The 16,020-nt window shown below is 37.0% G+C and overlaps 1 protein-coding gene across 2 annotated transcripts in view; it reads right to left on the bottom strand.

The window, feature by feature from the left end:
• Positions 1-591: 591 nt before the first annotated feature.
• The window catches only part of LOC112047842 (facilitated trehalose transporter Tret1), a 40,220-nt gene continuing 24,791 nt past the window's right edge, over positions 592-16,020 (bottom strand). For both annotated transcript variants that reach the window (XM_024085104.2, XM_024085105.2), the window contains exons 5-15: positions 10,306-10,508; positions 8,871-9,026; positions 8,296-8,379; positions 7,692-7,779; positions 7,030-7,163; positions 5,297-5,506; positions 3,897-3,965; positions 2,891-2,989; positions 2,069-2,214; positions 1,456-1,576; positions 592-803 (exon numbers count right to left, since the gene is read on the bottom strand). In XM_024085104.2, the coding sequence (XP_023940872.1) occupies positions 717-803; positions 1,456-1,576; positions 2,069-2,214; positions 2,891-2,989; positions 3,897-3,965; positions 5,297-5,506; positions 7,030-7,163; positions 7,692-7,779; positions 8,296-8,379; positions 8,871-9,026; positions 10,306-10,508 (1,397 nt within the window). In that variant the 3' untranslated portion in view covers positions 592-716. The remainder of the gene's footprint in view (positions 804-1,455; positions 1,577-2,068; positions 2,215-2,890; positions 2,990-3,896; positions 3,966-5,296; positions 5,507-7,029; positions 7,164-7,691; positions 7,780-8,295; positions 8,380-8,870; positions 9,027-10,305; positions 10,509-16,020) is intronic.

Genomic DNA, 16,020 nt, shown 5'->3' with positions numbered 1-16,020 from the left:
CTCGTATAATTATTACGTACATTTATGCTGATTATAAATTACTTAAATTATAGTTATGTTAAGTCATTATTTTGTAACTTTGTTATTTTTGTTTCACTTTATGTTGCTCTTATTAAAAGTTCTCTAATATCTTATATAGTACTTCCCACTTTGAAATCATTTTCATTCACTAGCTCGGAAAAGTTTATTTGTGTATAGCTTGGCAACTTCGTTCGTAACATTAGTGATGGGTCGCGCGGGCCGGGGGGCGTGTTGCGATGAATGAAAACCCCACGACTCATGCACCTCACTTCCCCGTACGCATTTCACACCCAAATTAATTTTTCATGCTTTTACTTGCAACTGTAGTGAAATGAATTAAGTATTGAGCAAGACAGCTTTTTTAACTCTGTTGTCTTTGTTTTATCTGTACTGTTGAACTACAAGCAAAACGATTAAGAATCATTAAGTATTCAATACAAGCACTCAACAATTTTGTAGCTTATATAACTGAAAACATATAGGTATACAAAATTTCACGATGTATTTAGATATGAAGATGTACAAACAAACAGAATCACATTGACATTATATAATAATACAGGCGGTTCGACATGTAATATAAAATAATTTATTTAATAGTAAATTGCGAGCAAAATTAAACTTTAATTGAATACATCATTATCAAGGGTCTTCAGAGTTATTTTATTTCGTTAAATCTAATATTATATCCATTTCTATAAGTTAGTGTTGTCTCCTTCAAATGTTGGATTCGTAGTTCCTTTTAAATCTCTCATTCGTGAGATTTCAGCACTTTTGTTTTTCTGTAAAAATAAAATGAGATTGGTTTGAATTACCATAATTACTCGTAAGCATAGCCTCGATTATATTTTAGAATTTAATTAGAATTTAAATCATCGTGAATGTTATTCATATAACTCGATTATATTATTCCAATGCCCAGCATTATTATCATATTTAGATATATGATAGAAGAAAGGTAAATACTTGTAGAAAATACTGGATCTACCACCACACTGTTCCGCGTGATCATGTCATGTTGTCTATCTAAGGGTGATCATATCATGTTATCATAATGACCAGAAAGCACAGCTTTATGTGATCATCAAGGTATGCGTTTGAACACCACGATTTGAGGCTTTTCATGTCAGGCTTTGTAATATTGGATTTTTATTTCTTACAGGAATTTCTCACCAATAACAGTTTCAAACAAACAAACCTACATTGTAGCAGCATGAAGAGTCTAAGCTTCGAATTATCTCTTATAAAAAGAAAAATGCCTATCCCAACAGTCGTCAAAGTAGCGGCACTAAATAACCAAAACAACCTTTGAACAAGATGGCTTTATTTGCTCAAGGAATGAGCAAATAAAGCCATCTTTTACAGGTCATAGGTTTGATTCCCATGTTCCATGATTTCGAAGAAACTGGTATAATTATTAAAATTTTTACATACCTTCGATCGGTAGACATTATTGGATAGATTTTTAACGCCGGCAAAGTGGTTTTCTATGTCATTCAACTTTTTGCCTTCCGTTTCTGGTAGTATGAAGTAGAATACTATGCACCCCGACAAACTGTAAAATATTGTGAATAATTACTTACAGATACTGTTCGTCTGTGCATATTTTAATTTTAGCTAACTTAAATCCTTTAAGGTAATTTGATAATTGATAAGGTCAACTGGTGGCAATTTAGAGACCTTTTTGTGCAATTAACATCGATCTCCTATTAAAAAGCGGATGCGCAATCAGAGACCAAAAAACGTCCCCACTCAATGAGTGCCAAACACAACTCTTGGCACTCAATTCAAGTAGTCGCATTTGCAAATTCAACCTTAAACTCAACCCTTAAGGTTGAATTTGCTCTGAATTTGCAATTCTATTGAATATCTGACTTTAAAAGTCCTTAAGGTCCAATTTTCTTTACCAATAATTCTAAAACTGTCAAAGCAAAATTGGCAACAAAACGAATGTGGATGAAATGTGATGGTGAAGATGGATACTTGTATGAAGTTATCAAGAAGAGAAACATATCTTTATAATTAAAAATACAATTAAACAACATACCAAATAATTCCGTACAAGCCATATGTTCCCCAAATAGAGAGCGAATCTACCATTGTGATATATATTTTGTTTGTGAGAAACCCGAAAATATAACCAACAGCACTGGACAGGCCCGCTGCGCCTGATCTTGTTTTAGCGCTAAACACCTGAAAATCAAATATTATTTGTTAAATCATAGGGTCATCAATAAGGTTTACAAGTAACTAAAGGACTAAAAGTTTTTCGCAACCTTGTTTAAGATATACGAGTATATACCTCTTTTTTCGAACTTAAACATCTTGACATTAGTACCCACTATCTTCAGCGGGATCGAACCACCACCTCTCTGTGATGAATCAGGGCCAGAACCAATGAGCTATTGAGGCTTGAATGTTTGGCTTTGTAACTAACACTATTAATATATTGGTATTGACAGAAAACAAGAGAAAGTGCTCTCCGAGGCAACTGTTGATGTTGTTGAGTTTTTGAAAGGGTAGCTCGATATTTTATACCCTAACCCTGGACAGGATGCCATGATTCGAACCCACATAGACAACATTACATACAATGATTTTATAATAGAGATATATTACTAGCGCATCACAACTCAGGCTAACAAAAGCAAAATAGTGTGTTCCGGAACTGCAAAAACTATATACATAATGTACATAAATGTAATGTACATAAATATAATGGATGGAATATAATGGAATTAAACACAAAATTGTGCATGTGTGCTCAGTGAAGTAGCTAAATTTAGATCACTTTTTGCAGTGACTTTGTAGACACGTAACATATCTAAAGTATAAAATATCGTTGATCACAAATAGGTTTAAAACTTGCCTCTCCAATTAGAATCCATGGTAAAAGACGTATTCCTGTATGTGTAACTAACGCTAGCAACATCAATAATGTTGTAGGAATCCATGAATAGGGATTGTCCTGAAAGAAAATTTAATAAATTAAATGAAAATGTTAGAAATCGAGGAATACTTATCCGCTTGCGAAAACTTTGTGCAATACCTACTAGTTGTCTCAGTGTTTGGATAAAGATTGTATCTTATCTTACAATATGGTTATCTTAGAAATGAAAACTTAAGCTCCTGTTAGGATGATATTATTGAAATTACAATAGTGGCGGATTTACCAGTAGGCTAAGTAGGCTGCAGCCTAGGACTGCAGATTTAAGAAGGCGGCAAATTTGGCCCAAATAGTTTTGTATTACAGAAATAAAATGAACATTCTACTTATGATAATTTTATTATTTTAGTCCTACTATCATTATCAACCCATATTTGGCTCAATGCTGAAGTCGAGTCTCCTCTCAGAATGAGAAGGGTTAGGCCAATAGTCCACCATTATAGTCAAATGTGGATTGGCACAGACAGAGAGTTAAGAAAATTCTTTGGTATGCAGGTTTCCTCACGATGTTTTTCGTTCACAGTTTAGTTTTTTAAAATGCACACAACTGAAAAGTTAGAGGTACATGCCCCAGACCAGATTCGAACTCACACACTCCGAAATCAGAGGCACAGGTCATATCTACTGGATCTCCCTCCTACTATATGTACATACTAAAATTTTAAATAAGCATAGTTATTGAAAATATGTCATAAATATGTTTGTGGACTACAGTTTTGAATTGCAGGGGTCTACTGGCGGCATATTTGTAAGTCCGCCACTGAATTACACTTTTTAAAGTAAATATTAATGCACTTACTGGCAAAGTGTTGACGGTAGTATTTTCTTAAATCAGATTTGAAACACCTCAATCGGAGGATGTATTCCTTGGTGATGCTTATACTTAAAATATGGCGTGTTATGGAAATATAAAGATTAATGAACTTACTAAACTATTAGTGTTGACTCCCACTGTAGCATTGTGTATCTCCGATGAAGTTTTGTTTAACACATCATGCTGTAACAATAATACTGTTAATATCAAGAATAGCTGAGCACAAGTGACAAACTATTTTCTATATATCATTAAAATCAAAAGAAAACTACTAGACCAATTTTAAAAAATATTCCACCTATATGATTATGGAAAGCTATGTTATCAAAGAGTAATATAACATAATAAGCAATTTATTTGTCACCATATTTCCAAGGGAGTGGGAAATATGTGAGTGAACCCTAACTACCATCTAGCTTCCTTTTAAATCTATTCACAAAGACCAAAAGGTCAAAAAAAGAAAGGTTCCAGAGTTACTGTGTCTAAATTTCTTATTAAGAGTAGACACTCAACTATCCTTGTGCCTCGAGAGTGTTTCAAGAGAGAGCGTGGCAAATGCTGGGCAAGGAAATCTTCATGGTGCTCGACCCTGACGGCAAGCGGCATCGCGCCACAATGATGTCAGATATGAATAGAATTCAGATACCCACGCGGGATATTCCAGTGTCTGCTCCTCCATCTGCTGCTGTGGCTGAGGCTCCAAGGGACTTCAAGGAAACAATTCCCAAAACTAGATGAGTACGCCGATAAATACATTACAGTTACTTCTTCCTTTAACTGTGCTGTACCTACTTTGTAGTCAATGTTCGTATGCAAGTTCGAATTCTTATCTTTTCCTACATGTAGCTACGAGTATATCATTTAAAGTTATACTATTAAACTACTTTTATTAAGTTTACATTGCAGAATTGCACTTTGCGGTTAATATTTAAATTTAAAAATAAATATATATTTGGCATTGACAAGTGACATTTGACGATGGCAACTAATTTGACAAAAGCCACTCGTTCAATAATTTTGTAATTTTAAATCCTCTGAAACAGATGTACCTGAGAAAAGCTCCAGATAAGTCACAAGTTTTATTATTTTTCTTTAGGTACCTATCGTACCTACAGCACAAAAACTAAAGTAGTCATTAACTCATTGCGTTTAAAATTCTCTTTTTAATTTTAGGGTTTCGTAGACATCAAGGATAAGGAATAGGTTAGCTAATGAGGAGATCCGCAGAAGAACCAAAGTCACCGACATAGCTCGAACGGCGACCCCGCACCAGAAAGCGCAGTGTTGGTCGACTCGCCACCAGGTGGACTGACAAGCGAGTCGCAGGTATTCGCTGGATGCAGGCGGCTCAGTATCGTGATGTTTGGAAGTCCCTACAACGGGCCTAAGTCCTGCAGTGGACGTCAATTTGCTGACATGATGATGTGTCATCAAGGAACCCTTATAGTTTCGCCGTGTCTGTCTGTCCAAATAAAGAATCTAGACAATCAGTTAGGGGAAAAGAAATTACTCACAGTTTGAAAGTAACCGTCGTAACCTGCTACCAAGATACAACATACTCCAGCAGCAGCCGTGGAGAAAAACGTTAAGGGCCTCTTCCCTGTGTAATGGACTAAAAGTACACAAGCGCCAGACCCAAGGATCTGCAGAATGCCAAGAATCAACGTTGCATAGTATTTATCTATTGGCGCTTCTAACATCTGGAAGATGGAAACTGCATACGTCTGCAATAATAAAGGGTAATTTAAAATTTTAAATACAAATTAAATATTTATTACTAGCGTAAGTTCGCGACTTTGTCCGCGTGTAATTCAGTATTTCACAAATCCCGCGGGATCTATGATTTTTTCCGGAATGAAAGTAGCCTAAGTGTTAATCTACTGTAAAATTTATTTACATTCCAAATTTCAGCCAAATTGCTTCAGTAGTAGCTTCGTTAAAGAGTAACAAACATCCAAACAAACATCCATACAAACATCCATACAAACATCCAAACAAACATCCATAAAAACTTTCGCGTTTATAATATTAGTAGGATGATATTAACTGACGATGCAGTGTAAGGTGGAAATGGCCTTACTTGGGAGAATTACCATTAAGTTTTTAGTAACTGCCTCTGATGGCTTCCGAACGCTATCGTTCGGTGGTAGGTACTACTACCTACTTTTTGCCGGTAGGTTGGTAGCTCACGGCCGATGCCTATCGCCTCATTCATTTCATATCGCCTAAATTATTACATTTGCCTCGGTAATATTTTTAGTCCATGCATTACATTTAAATGAATTACCGATAACGCAATGCATTTAACCAATCGTTTGCTACCTGTGACTGCATTATTTAAATTTTCAGCTTGAAAAACTCATATATTTATATATGAAGTGTACTATAAAAGGTTGTAGGGGGTAATATCTGAACCTAGTGAACCGATTTTGAAAATTCTTTTACCAATAGAAAGCCAAGTTATTTTTGAGTGCCATGGGCTATACTTTATTCCCGTATACACATGGAAACGAGAATGGAAGAGTAAAATCGTGAGGCGTCTGCTAGTATTAATATATTAAAATGTCTGATGCGAATTGCGAACATAAGATTAAAGGTACCGCCACACAACGGACGGAAGGGGTCAAAGACGCGACGCGATGTGTTCCGTTGTAATGCAATAATTAACATGGAGCAAGTCAAAGAAAATGTCACTCTATCGGCTGTGTGTGACATGTACTTTGCATGTACAAGTAGGTACTGATACCTAAAGTTACGCCTAATTGAAATAAATGAAATTTGAATTAACTAGTAGGTACATTAAAACTCAATAACTGACTCGAGCGTCGCTTCGCCGTCCCGTCCCGTCCCGTCTGTTGTGTGGTAAAACCTTATAGGCATAGTTGGTATGTATTGTTTTATCCGGCATCCCTTTTGTAGATATTTTATGGACCAGGAAACCATAGAAATTCAGGACTTTGACCCACTTTCTAAATAGGGATTAGAATCATGTGTGCATGGTTTAATATATATGTGGTTTCTTGGTGTATAAATAACATTATCAATGATTATTTTTGGCTGGTGGGAGGCTAGATACCACCCTACCGGCTGGTACGATGCCATGTAGAAACCGAAAGGAGTGTGAATTTTCATCCTCTTCCTAACAAGTTATCCCGCTTCCATCTTAGACTGCATCATCACTTACCATCAGGTAAGATTGTAGTCAAGGGCTAACTGATAAGGAATAAAAAAAAATACCGATACCGACCTGTAAAGTTGTCATCCCGCTGAAGTGGCCAACAAAGAAACTATAGGAAACCAGAAAAAAGGGCACCAAAAAGCTTCTATCCAGATATTGTGATATCTTCTCCGATAAAGTTTCTTCTTGATCCTCTACTTCCGCTAAAACAATTATTTAAATAATTTAAAGTAAAGTAAAATACTATCTAAGATCTACTTTTTACTTTTTAAGGAAGTGTAATGATATTACTTAGTTCTAACTAAGCTTTAGTTGAGTTTGAAGGAACGATCAATTTAAATTATTAAATTGTATTTACAAACGTTCAAGGTTGGACGGCTTGAGAAATCTGTAAGTTTTTTTTATTCTTTGTTATTCCTGGCCGGTTTTAATCACCCAAAACAACTAAGAACGACAAATAATATAATATATGCAAACATGTGCGTCTTGGGACAGAAGTGATGCCTGCTGCCGTGTGAAAGAAAGGGAAGCGAAGACAGAAAGAGTGGTGCCGTAACGCGTTACGTTACGAAACGGTTTACCCTCTTCTAAGAAGTTATTAATTAATTCAGTAATTATTACTTAGACACGAATACGAAATATAATCATAAAATTCGTGTCACGAAACGAAAACGGAGAAAAGAAGTTTAAGCTTTTAATATTTTTAAGCAAAGAATATGATTTTTTAATACCTTTTTTTCGTTTGAACAAAGCTTGTATGTCCCTCAGCTCTCCTTCAACAGCTTGAGGACCGATCCATCCTCGTAGCCACTGTAAACTCTGTAAATAAAAAATACCTTATTAAATGCAATTTTAAAACACGGATCACCTTTTTGTTAGTCTACTAAAGACGAAAAATTTTGATTGGAAAAATTTTAGACAACGAATTCGGTTCTGAATGGTAATTACAAAGACCTGTTACTTTTTTTTTCGAAATCCTTTTTTAGGGTTCCGTAGTCTACAAGGAACCCTTATAGTTTCGCCAGGTCCGTCTGTGTGTCAGTCCGGTTTAGTGCAGACTACTAAAAAGGTGTAATTTACCATTAGCATGAGTATGAGTAATTACATCTATAAAATGCTAAACATTTTGGGGTTCCTTCCCTACATGTAAAGAGAGAATGAGATTTTTTCTTTTGTGATAGTGATAGTATGGTCCACTATCGGTGTGTTTGAATTAAAAGGATTCTAAGTGCTCAATTAATCACTGCACGTGGCCCGACAAGCACTTGGCCGGTTTTTTTTTTGTAATTAATCGTACTTACATCAAATCATAAAACTACAAAATGAAACATTCACCTTCCTTGCATCTTCAATTCTTTTTCTTGATACCAGCCAGTGAGGTGACTCCGGAACGAAGCATAATGCTACAACAGCTAATATCTGGAAATACAATATAAGATATAAGTCAAAAATATATATTAATATGAACCTGTAATTTTACCCTCTTTTTTTAATCAATGGACCATTTTCATACAGTTTCGCAGACAGAGCTTGGAGCAGATTGGTTTGTTTTCTTGAGATCCGATGTAAGAAAATAAAGTTTTCCGAAAAATACCGAATGCCACAAAGATGACATCGCGGCATCATTCATAAATCCGTTTTCGGCTCACTACTGAGAACGAGTCTCCTCTCAGAAAAATTAATTAAAGTTATTAGGCCTTAGTCCACTATGCTGGCCTAATGTGAATTGGCAGACTTTACACACGCAGATAATTAAGAAAATTCTCTGGTATGCAGGTTGCCTCACGATCTTTTTCCTTATAGGACAAATACACATAAAATTGAAGGTGCATGCGCCGGACTGGATTCGAACCTACACTCTCCGGAATCGGAGGCAGAGGCCACTGCGCTAATTGAATTTGAAGTCATACCGTGAATATAATGTTAACAAGTGCCACAGTCCGCCAGTACAAGAGAAGGCCGAAGAGAAACTGCGTGAAGACACCGATTATGATGCACATGGAACTAGTAGCCGTAAGCGCGCCGCGAAGGTGTGGTTGAGTTATCTCCGCTACATATGTCAACACCTGCAATGCATATACAACGACAATTGTTAAAAAACAACTGTAACATTATAAACATAACTGCAAAAAAACAACTAACTAAGTCATCATAATAAAGTAATTATCAATCGAATACCATGCTACAACGATAGGGCCTAGCCCAGCAGTGTTGGCATACTGTAGATGCGTAGGGCTAAGCCTTTTCATCATCATCAACAGCCTATTGAATAGCTTAAAATAGGCTATTGGTGATGTTCTGGATGACTTGAATTGTTAAGGATTCTCCACACAACGGACGGCGACGCGACGGTATTTCGACATGAGCTGTTTGTAAAATGTTGTGTTAGCTTTAAGCGTTGTCTGTTCTGTGGGTATAAGTATGACTTTTACGACCCTTGGGAATTATTTCATAATTTCACCACTAAAAATTGTCTCGTTTAGTGTCAGAATGGCTGGCTCATTTGTGGCGGTCTGGTTGTATAACGCGTTAATGCAGTATTCTTAACATAATGGCTTAGTAGGCTGTTGATGACAATAATGATGGTTTGAATTGTTTTAAGGTTTCACCATACAACGAAAGGGACGAAACGGCGACGCGATGCTGGCACAACGTGAGATGTTTGTAAGTGGTATAAGTATGACCGTTTACTCATTTGTTTCTTTTACCTTGAGGACCCTTGGGGGCCTTGGAATCGCAGTACGATTATTTTTTTCTGAACTATTTCACCACGTCAAATTGCCTTGACTGATTACAGAATGGCTGGCGTATTTTTTGCAAAGGATTAGCCTGACTGTCCGATGCGGTAATGCAGTCCAGTATTATTGCCACCATTCAACGTGGGCATGATTTGTATATCATCATTAACAATATTTTAATGGCTTAAAATAGGCTATTGATGATGTGCTAGATGACTTGAATTGTAAAGGTTTCTCCACACAACGGACGGCGTCGCAACGCTCGCTCGACGTGAACCATTTGTAAAAGATAAGTGGTATAAGTATGACCAAAAGTTACAAAATTTTGTCCCTTTTACGACCCTTTCCTGATGGGATGGTTGCATTTTTCAAAAGAAAATATTAATTTTGCTAAAATACTATTTAATAATCTTCATAGACCAGAATATACTTTATTTCTTGTAAAAAAGTTAGCAACCCTAGAGCAAAGGAACGACGCATGACGACATCTTTTTTCGAGTGTGCAGCCGGCTCCATCGAATTATAAGACGTTGTCACGTCAAAAGATCAAAGTAGATTCATAACTGTCCTACTACCGTTTTGTCTGTAGGTATTTGAACTTACTTACGGGTGCCTCAAGAAGTCCTCCAGCTAATCCGGTGAGGAACAATGCGCCATATAAGTGGCCAATGTTGGTCGAATAATGGAACATCAGCCAGGCAATGAAGAATGGCACATTGACCATCTGCATAGCTCGCCGTCGGCCCACCGGCGTCGTCACCACGCCAGACAAAGCGCAACCGATTGGCACAACGATCAAATTTATAGAACCTGTAATAGGAATCAACTTAATATTTTTTCACTTACAATATTTAAAAAAAAAACTAGCGGATGCCCGCAATTTTGTACTCATGAAATTCGAGTTTTTCACAAAACTGGGATTAGTGTAAAACTATACCTATGGGGATGATGACTAGGTTTGAATATATTGATTTTATGATACATTCGGGTAAATAAGGTCAATTTTAACTAATTTATGCATAAAAAGCAAAGATTGTGTGAATATTTTCAGAATAAATAAGATTATAGATGAAAATTCATACAGTTTTAGATTAAATGTGACGTTTTTCAATAAATGAACTATAACCATAAACGCACAAATAACAAAGATATTAGTAATTTTGTTTGAACGCCCATACAAATCTAACAATCATTATGACCTACGTCATTAAATCATACCATTTTGTATAGGACGTTTTTCAGGGAAATTAACGGTTTTATTTTAATTAACCAATGAGGGAAGAAGATTATGTTCGAGTTCACCGACATTCGTTTAAACATAATCAACCGTTTAAATAAGTTAAACGCCGTTAAGTCCAAATTTCGTGTTCACCACAACCCATATGCCGGTTAAGGACGTAAAACGGACGATTATCTTATCCGAACTTGCATACCCCGGTTATTCTTCGGTTAAGACGTCTTTGACATATATATTTGCAGGCTATGTTTTTGTAACGCTCGCAAGGTATCTATTAATAATGTGCTCGCAAGTTTTAAGTTTACTCTTTCAACTACTAAAATGCAAAGGACCCGTAAAATTATAAAAAATATATATTTTTCATCTCAGAAATAATTCATGGTCTCCCATAAATCACTTCCTAGCTTTCAGGTTTTATTAACTTTAATTAAGCATTTAATAATATCCGGCCGCAGTTTATCCAACCAATGTGCAATTAGTTAATGTGAATGTTTTCTATCATTAATTTTTTATTATAATTCCAATTAATTAACAGATGAGGGTATATATTTTTTATGCCGGATCTCTTACTAGAACGATTACCCTGAAGTTACATCCGTAACATTGACTTACCTATCTTAGAATTGGATGATTTGTTTTTGTTTGAAAGAGAATGCTTCCGTACAAGTGTAATTTCAATTATTTTTTTTATTACTTCTAACAAGAAGCACAGTTAAAACACAATAGGTGTTAGGTACTCAAGGTTTTATCTCGTAAAATTGAGTTCGGCTTTTTAACTGTAAATATCTACCTACCTATTTAATTATTTACTTAATTATCCAGTATTTTTACTACGTTTTCTTTTAAAATGAACATTTCAGTTACGTACTACGTAGGTATATCATGGGTGAGTTTCAAGGTCGCCATTGACGGTCAATTATTCTCACGTTTCTGAAAAGCAAACGGCAGTACCCACGCTGCATACTATACAAGTCATGTACGCGGTGACCAACACACGATCAATTTGTGAGTGCTACAGAAACGTGAGAATAATTGACTGTTTGTGGCTAGCATACTGTATGATGGGTGAGTTTCTAACGCGGAGGCACAGTGTATAATATTACTGTGGCGAAGGCTACCGCATTATATCTTGAAAGAAAAAACCTACCTACTTACCTAATACACGCCTATTTTTTTTTATTCTTTTCAAGTTTAACCCTTGACTACAATCTCACCTGATGGTAAGTGACGATGCAATCTAAGATGGAAGCGGGCTAACATGTCAAGAGGAGGGTGAAAATCCACACTCCTTTCGGTTTCTACTTACACTACGTCGTACCGGAACCCTAAATCTCTTGGCGATAATTAGCCACGGCCGAAGCCTCCCACTAGCACTATTAACAAGGCAGCCCGCTTCCATTTTAGATTGCATCATCTCTTACCATCAGGTGAGATTATAGTCAAGGGCTAACTTGTAGAGAATGAAAAAAATATATATTAATAAATGTACCTAACACGTGTAGGTTAATAAATAAAAATACCCGAAATGTAATGAATGCTGGATTACCTACCTGTACCTACGTACTTATTTTTAAATTCTTCACAAATACATTAATCCCTCATGGCTCGGTCCTTATTGGTCATAAACAAGACCAAAAAAGTTTAAGGCCATATTAAAAACAATAATGTGATGCGAAATCAGATATGTCCAAATAAAAACCAGAGAATACATCGTAATTTTTAGCAATATACGAGTAGGTAGGTATAATATTTATTTTTGTCTCTTTGACCTACTTCTACCCGGAGTTATGTATTACTAGTGGACGCCCGCGACTTCGTCCGCGTGGAATTTAGTTTTTCACAAATCCCTCGTAGTATATGTGTTAATCCAGTCTATAATATATCTTAATACCAAATTTCAGCTAATTCGGTTCAGTAGTTGAGGCTTGAAAGAGTAACAAACATTCATATTATCATAATCATCAGTTTTCGCAAATCTCTGAAAACCATGGATTTTTTCGGGATAAAAAGTACCCGACGTGTTAATCCAGAGTAAAATCTATTTCCATTCTAATTTCAGCTAAATCGCTTCAATAGTAGCGGCGTTATAGAGTAACAAACACCCAAACATCCATACAAACTTTCGCGTTTACAATATTAATAGGATGTGCCGTTACTGACCTACCCATCGATTTAGGACAGATTTCACTACCTTTATTACGAGTGATAACTTTTATAGAGTTCTTGAAACCGCCCTGAATAAAATACCTAGCCGCGAAGTAACGATGATCATTGGTGATTGGAATGCCAAAGTTGGAAGTACGATAGCTGATGACCACATCAGGACAACTGTGGGAAAATATGGTCTCGGAATCAGAAATGAAAGAGGTGTTAAACTCATAGAATTCTGCATAGACAGAAGTTTGACTATCTTGAACACGTGTTTTCAACATCACCCACGGCGTTTGTACACTTGGAAATCACCGGGTGATAGAGTCAGAAATCAAATAGACTATCTAATTATAGACTCTAGATGGCGAACTTCTGTCTCGAATACGAAGACTTTTCCTGGAGCAGAGTGTGGCTCTGATCATAACCTTCTGGTAGCGGACTTCGCACTTCGACTGAAAGCACCCAAGAAGCGAGTTCTCCCTATGAAGCGACTTGATGCCTCGGAGCGTTTTGTTTTTCAGAATACAATAGAAAACAAACTAAAGGATAATCCTCCATTGCATTCGAATGCTAATTCACTTTGGGAACATCTCAAGACTTGTATAACGGACACCCTTAGAAATATCGCAAAGTCTAGAGTAGCTAAACCTAGAAAGCAACAATGGCTAACGCATAGCACCTGGAAACTAATAGACAAGAGAAAAGAAATTAAACTGAAAGGACTTCAGAACCCAGTAGTGATGGACGATTATGCGAATATATGTAAGGACATCCTGAAAAGTTGTCGAGACGATAAAAACCAATTTATTCAAGACATCTGCCACGAAATTGAACGTCACTCTCTAAAACTTGAAACATCGGACCTGTTTCAGAAGGTTCACCTCTTGTCTAGGCAGTTCAAACCAAAAACGTGGGTCGTGGAAGACTCCGAGGGTCAACTTTTACTTGAGCTTGACGCAATAGCTGAAAGGTGGCGTAGTTATTGCGAAAATCTGTACAATGATTCCAGTGATCCAGAAACAACACATCACACTAACTGTAACAACTTGGAGTTAGAACCATCAATCCTCCGATCAGAGATCATTGCTGCGTTAAACAAGCTTAAGATGAAAAAAGCTCCTGGGTCAGACAACATTACAGCTGAGGCATTGAAAGCTCTAGGGGAAACCGGTATCGATATGCTGCATATGATTTGCGACTTAATTTGGCAAAAAAATGAATGGCCAAATGATTGGGCTATGTCAGTCGTAGTTCCTCTGCACAAAAAAGGCTCGACACGGAAATGTGATCACTATCGTACTTTGTCACTAATCTCCCATGCCAGCAAAGTACTATTGTATATTATTAACAACCGCATTCGTCATTACCTAGATTGGCAAATTCCTCAGGAACAAGCTGGTTTCGTCAAAGGCAAAGGCACCCGAGAACAAATTTTAAATGTGCGACAGCTAATCGAGAAAGCATACGAATTCAATACGCCAATGATTATGTGCTTTGTTGATTATAGCAAAGCTTTCGATTGCGTTAACTGGAGTTGTTTGTGGGGAGTGCTTGCAGACCTGGGAGTGCCACAACATCTAGTAACACTGCTCATAAACCTGTACAGCAGTAGCACAGGAATTGTAAGAATAGATGAGGTTACATCCAACATTTTCAAGTTCTGCAAAGGTGTTAGGCAGGGTTGTGTGCTTTCTCCTATTCTGTTCAATATATATGGAGAGTATATAATGAGACGAACTCTCGAAGACTGGGATGGTGGCATCAGCATTGGTGGAGCAAAGTTAACCAATTTACGCTACGCTGATGACACAACTCTCTTAGCAGCATCGGAGGGAGAGATGACATCTTTATTGAACAGAATGGCACGTGTAAGCGAAGAAATGGGTCTCTCCATAAACAAATCGAAAACAAAATTAATGGTTGTTGATCGCGCCAATAAATTACAACTCACTGGCTCTTTGAATCTTGAAATAGTTCAAAATTTCATATATCTGGGTTCCAATATAACAAACACAGGATCATGTGAGATGGAAATTCGCAGAAGAATTGGGATGGCCAAAAGTGCCATGTCTCAACTGCATAAAATTTGGAAAGACAGGAACATCTCCTTAAACACAAAAATGCGTCTTGTCCGGACTCTAATCTTTCCAATATTCACATATGCAGCTGAGACATGGACTATCAAATCAGCTGATCGGCATCGCATAGATGCCTTTGAGATGTGGTGCTGGCGAAGAATGCTCCGTATTCCGTGGACAGTGCATAGGACCAATGTATCGGTGTTGAAACAACTCAACATCTCGAAAAGACTTTCCACCGCCTGTCTTCAGAGGATCCTTGAGTACTTCGGTCACATTGCCAGGAGAGAAGGAGATAACCTAGAGAAACTTGTTATCACTGGCAAAGTGGAAGGAAAGAGACCTCGGGGACGTAGCCCGATGCGTTGGTCAGATCAAATCCGCACCACTCTCGATACAAAAGTACACGATGCTCTACAAGTCGCGAAAAGCCGAGCCGCATGGCGTGACATCGTGCGGAAAAAAGTTATGAATGTGTGATAGGGGTCACGACCCTCAGTAATGAGGAACACGACGCGGAGAGATTACGAGTGTCTTCTTATATAGTTTTATTAACAAGTGCGTTTTAGATGAAAACTTTTTCTCCTTCTCCTAAAACTATGGTTGAGGTGTCATATTCGGAATCGCGCGTAGTTTTTCCAAAAAGTCACCAAACCCCTTTTTAATTTTTAGTCAATAGGTTATAACTTTTGTTAAACTTATGTTAAAAATTGAGGAGTAGAAGGTTAGCTTGGTATGGACATGTAATGCGTAGAGAGGAAAGTCATATTACTAGAAAAATGTTGAATGTGCAAGCGGAAGGTCATAAGAGGAGAGGAACGCCAAATAAGAGATGGTTAGATTGTGTGAAAGAGGA

This window comes from Bicyclus anynana, chromosome Z (assembly GCF_947172395.1).
Source record: "Bicyclus anynana chromosome Z, ilBicAnyn1.1, whole genome shotgun sequence".
NCBI classification, from domain to species: domain Eukaryota; kingdom Metazoa; phylum Arthropoda; class Insecta; order Lepidoptera; family Nymphalidae; genus Bicyclus; species Bicyclus anynana.
The sequence above is the reverse complement of the archived record's forward strand: the minus strand, read 5'-3'. Positions and strand labels throughout refer to the sequence as shown.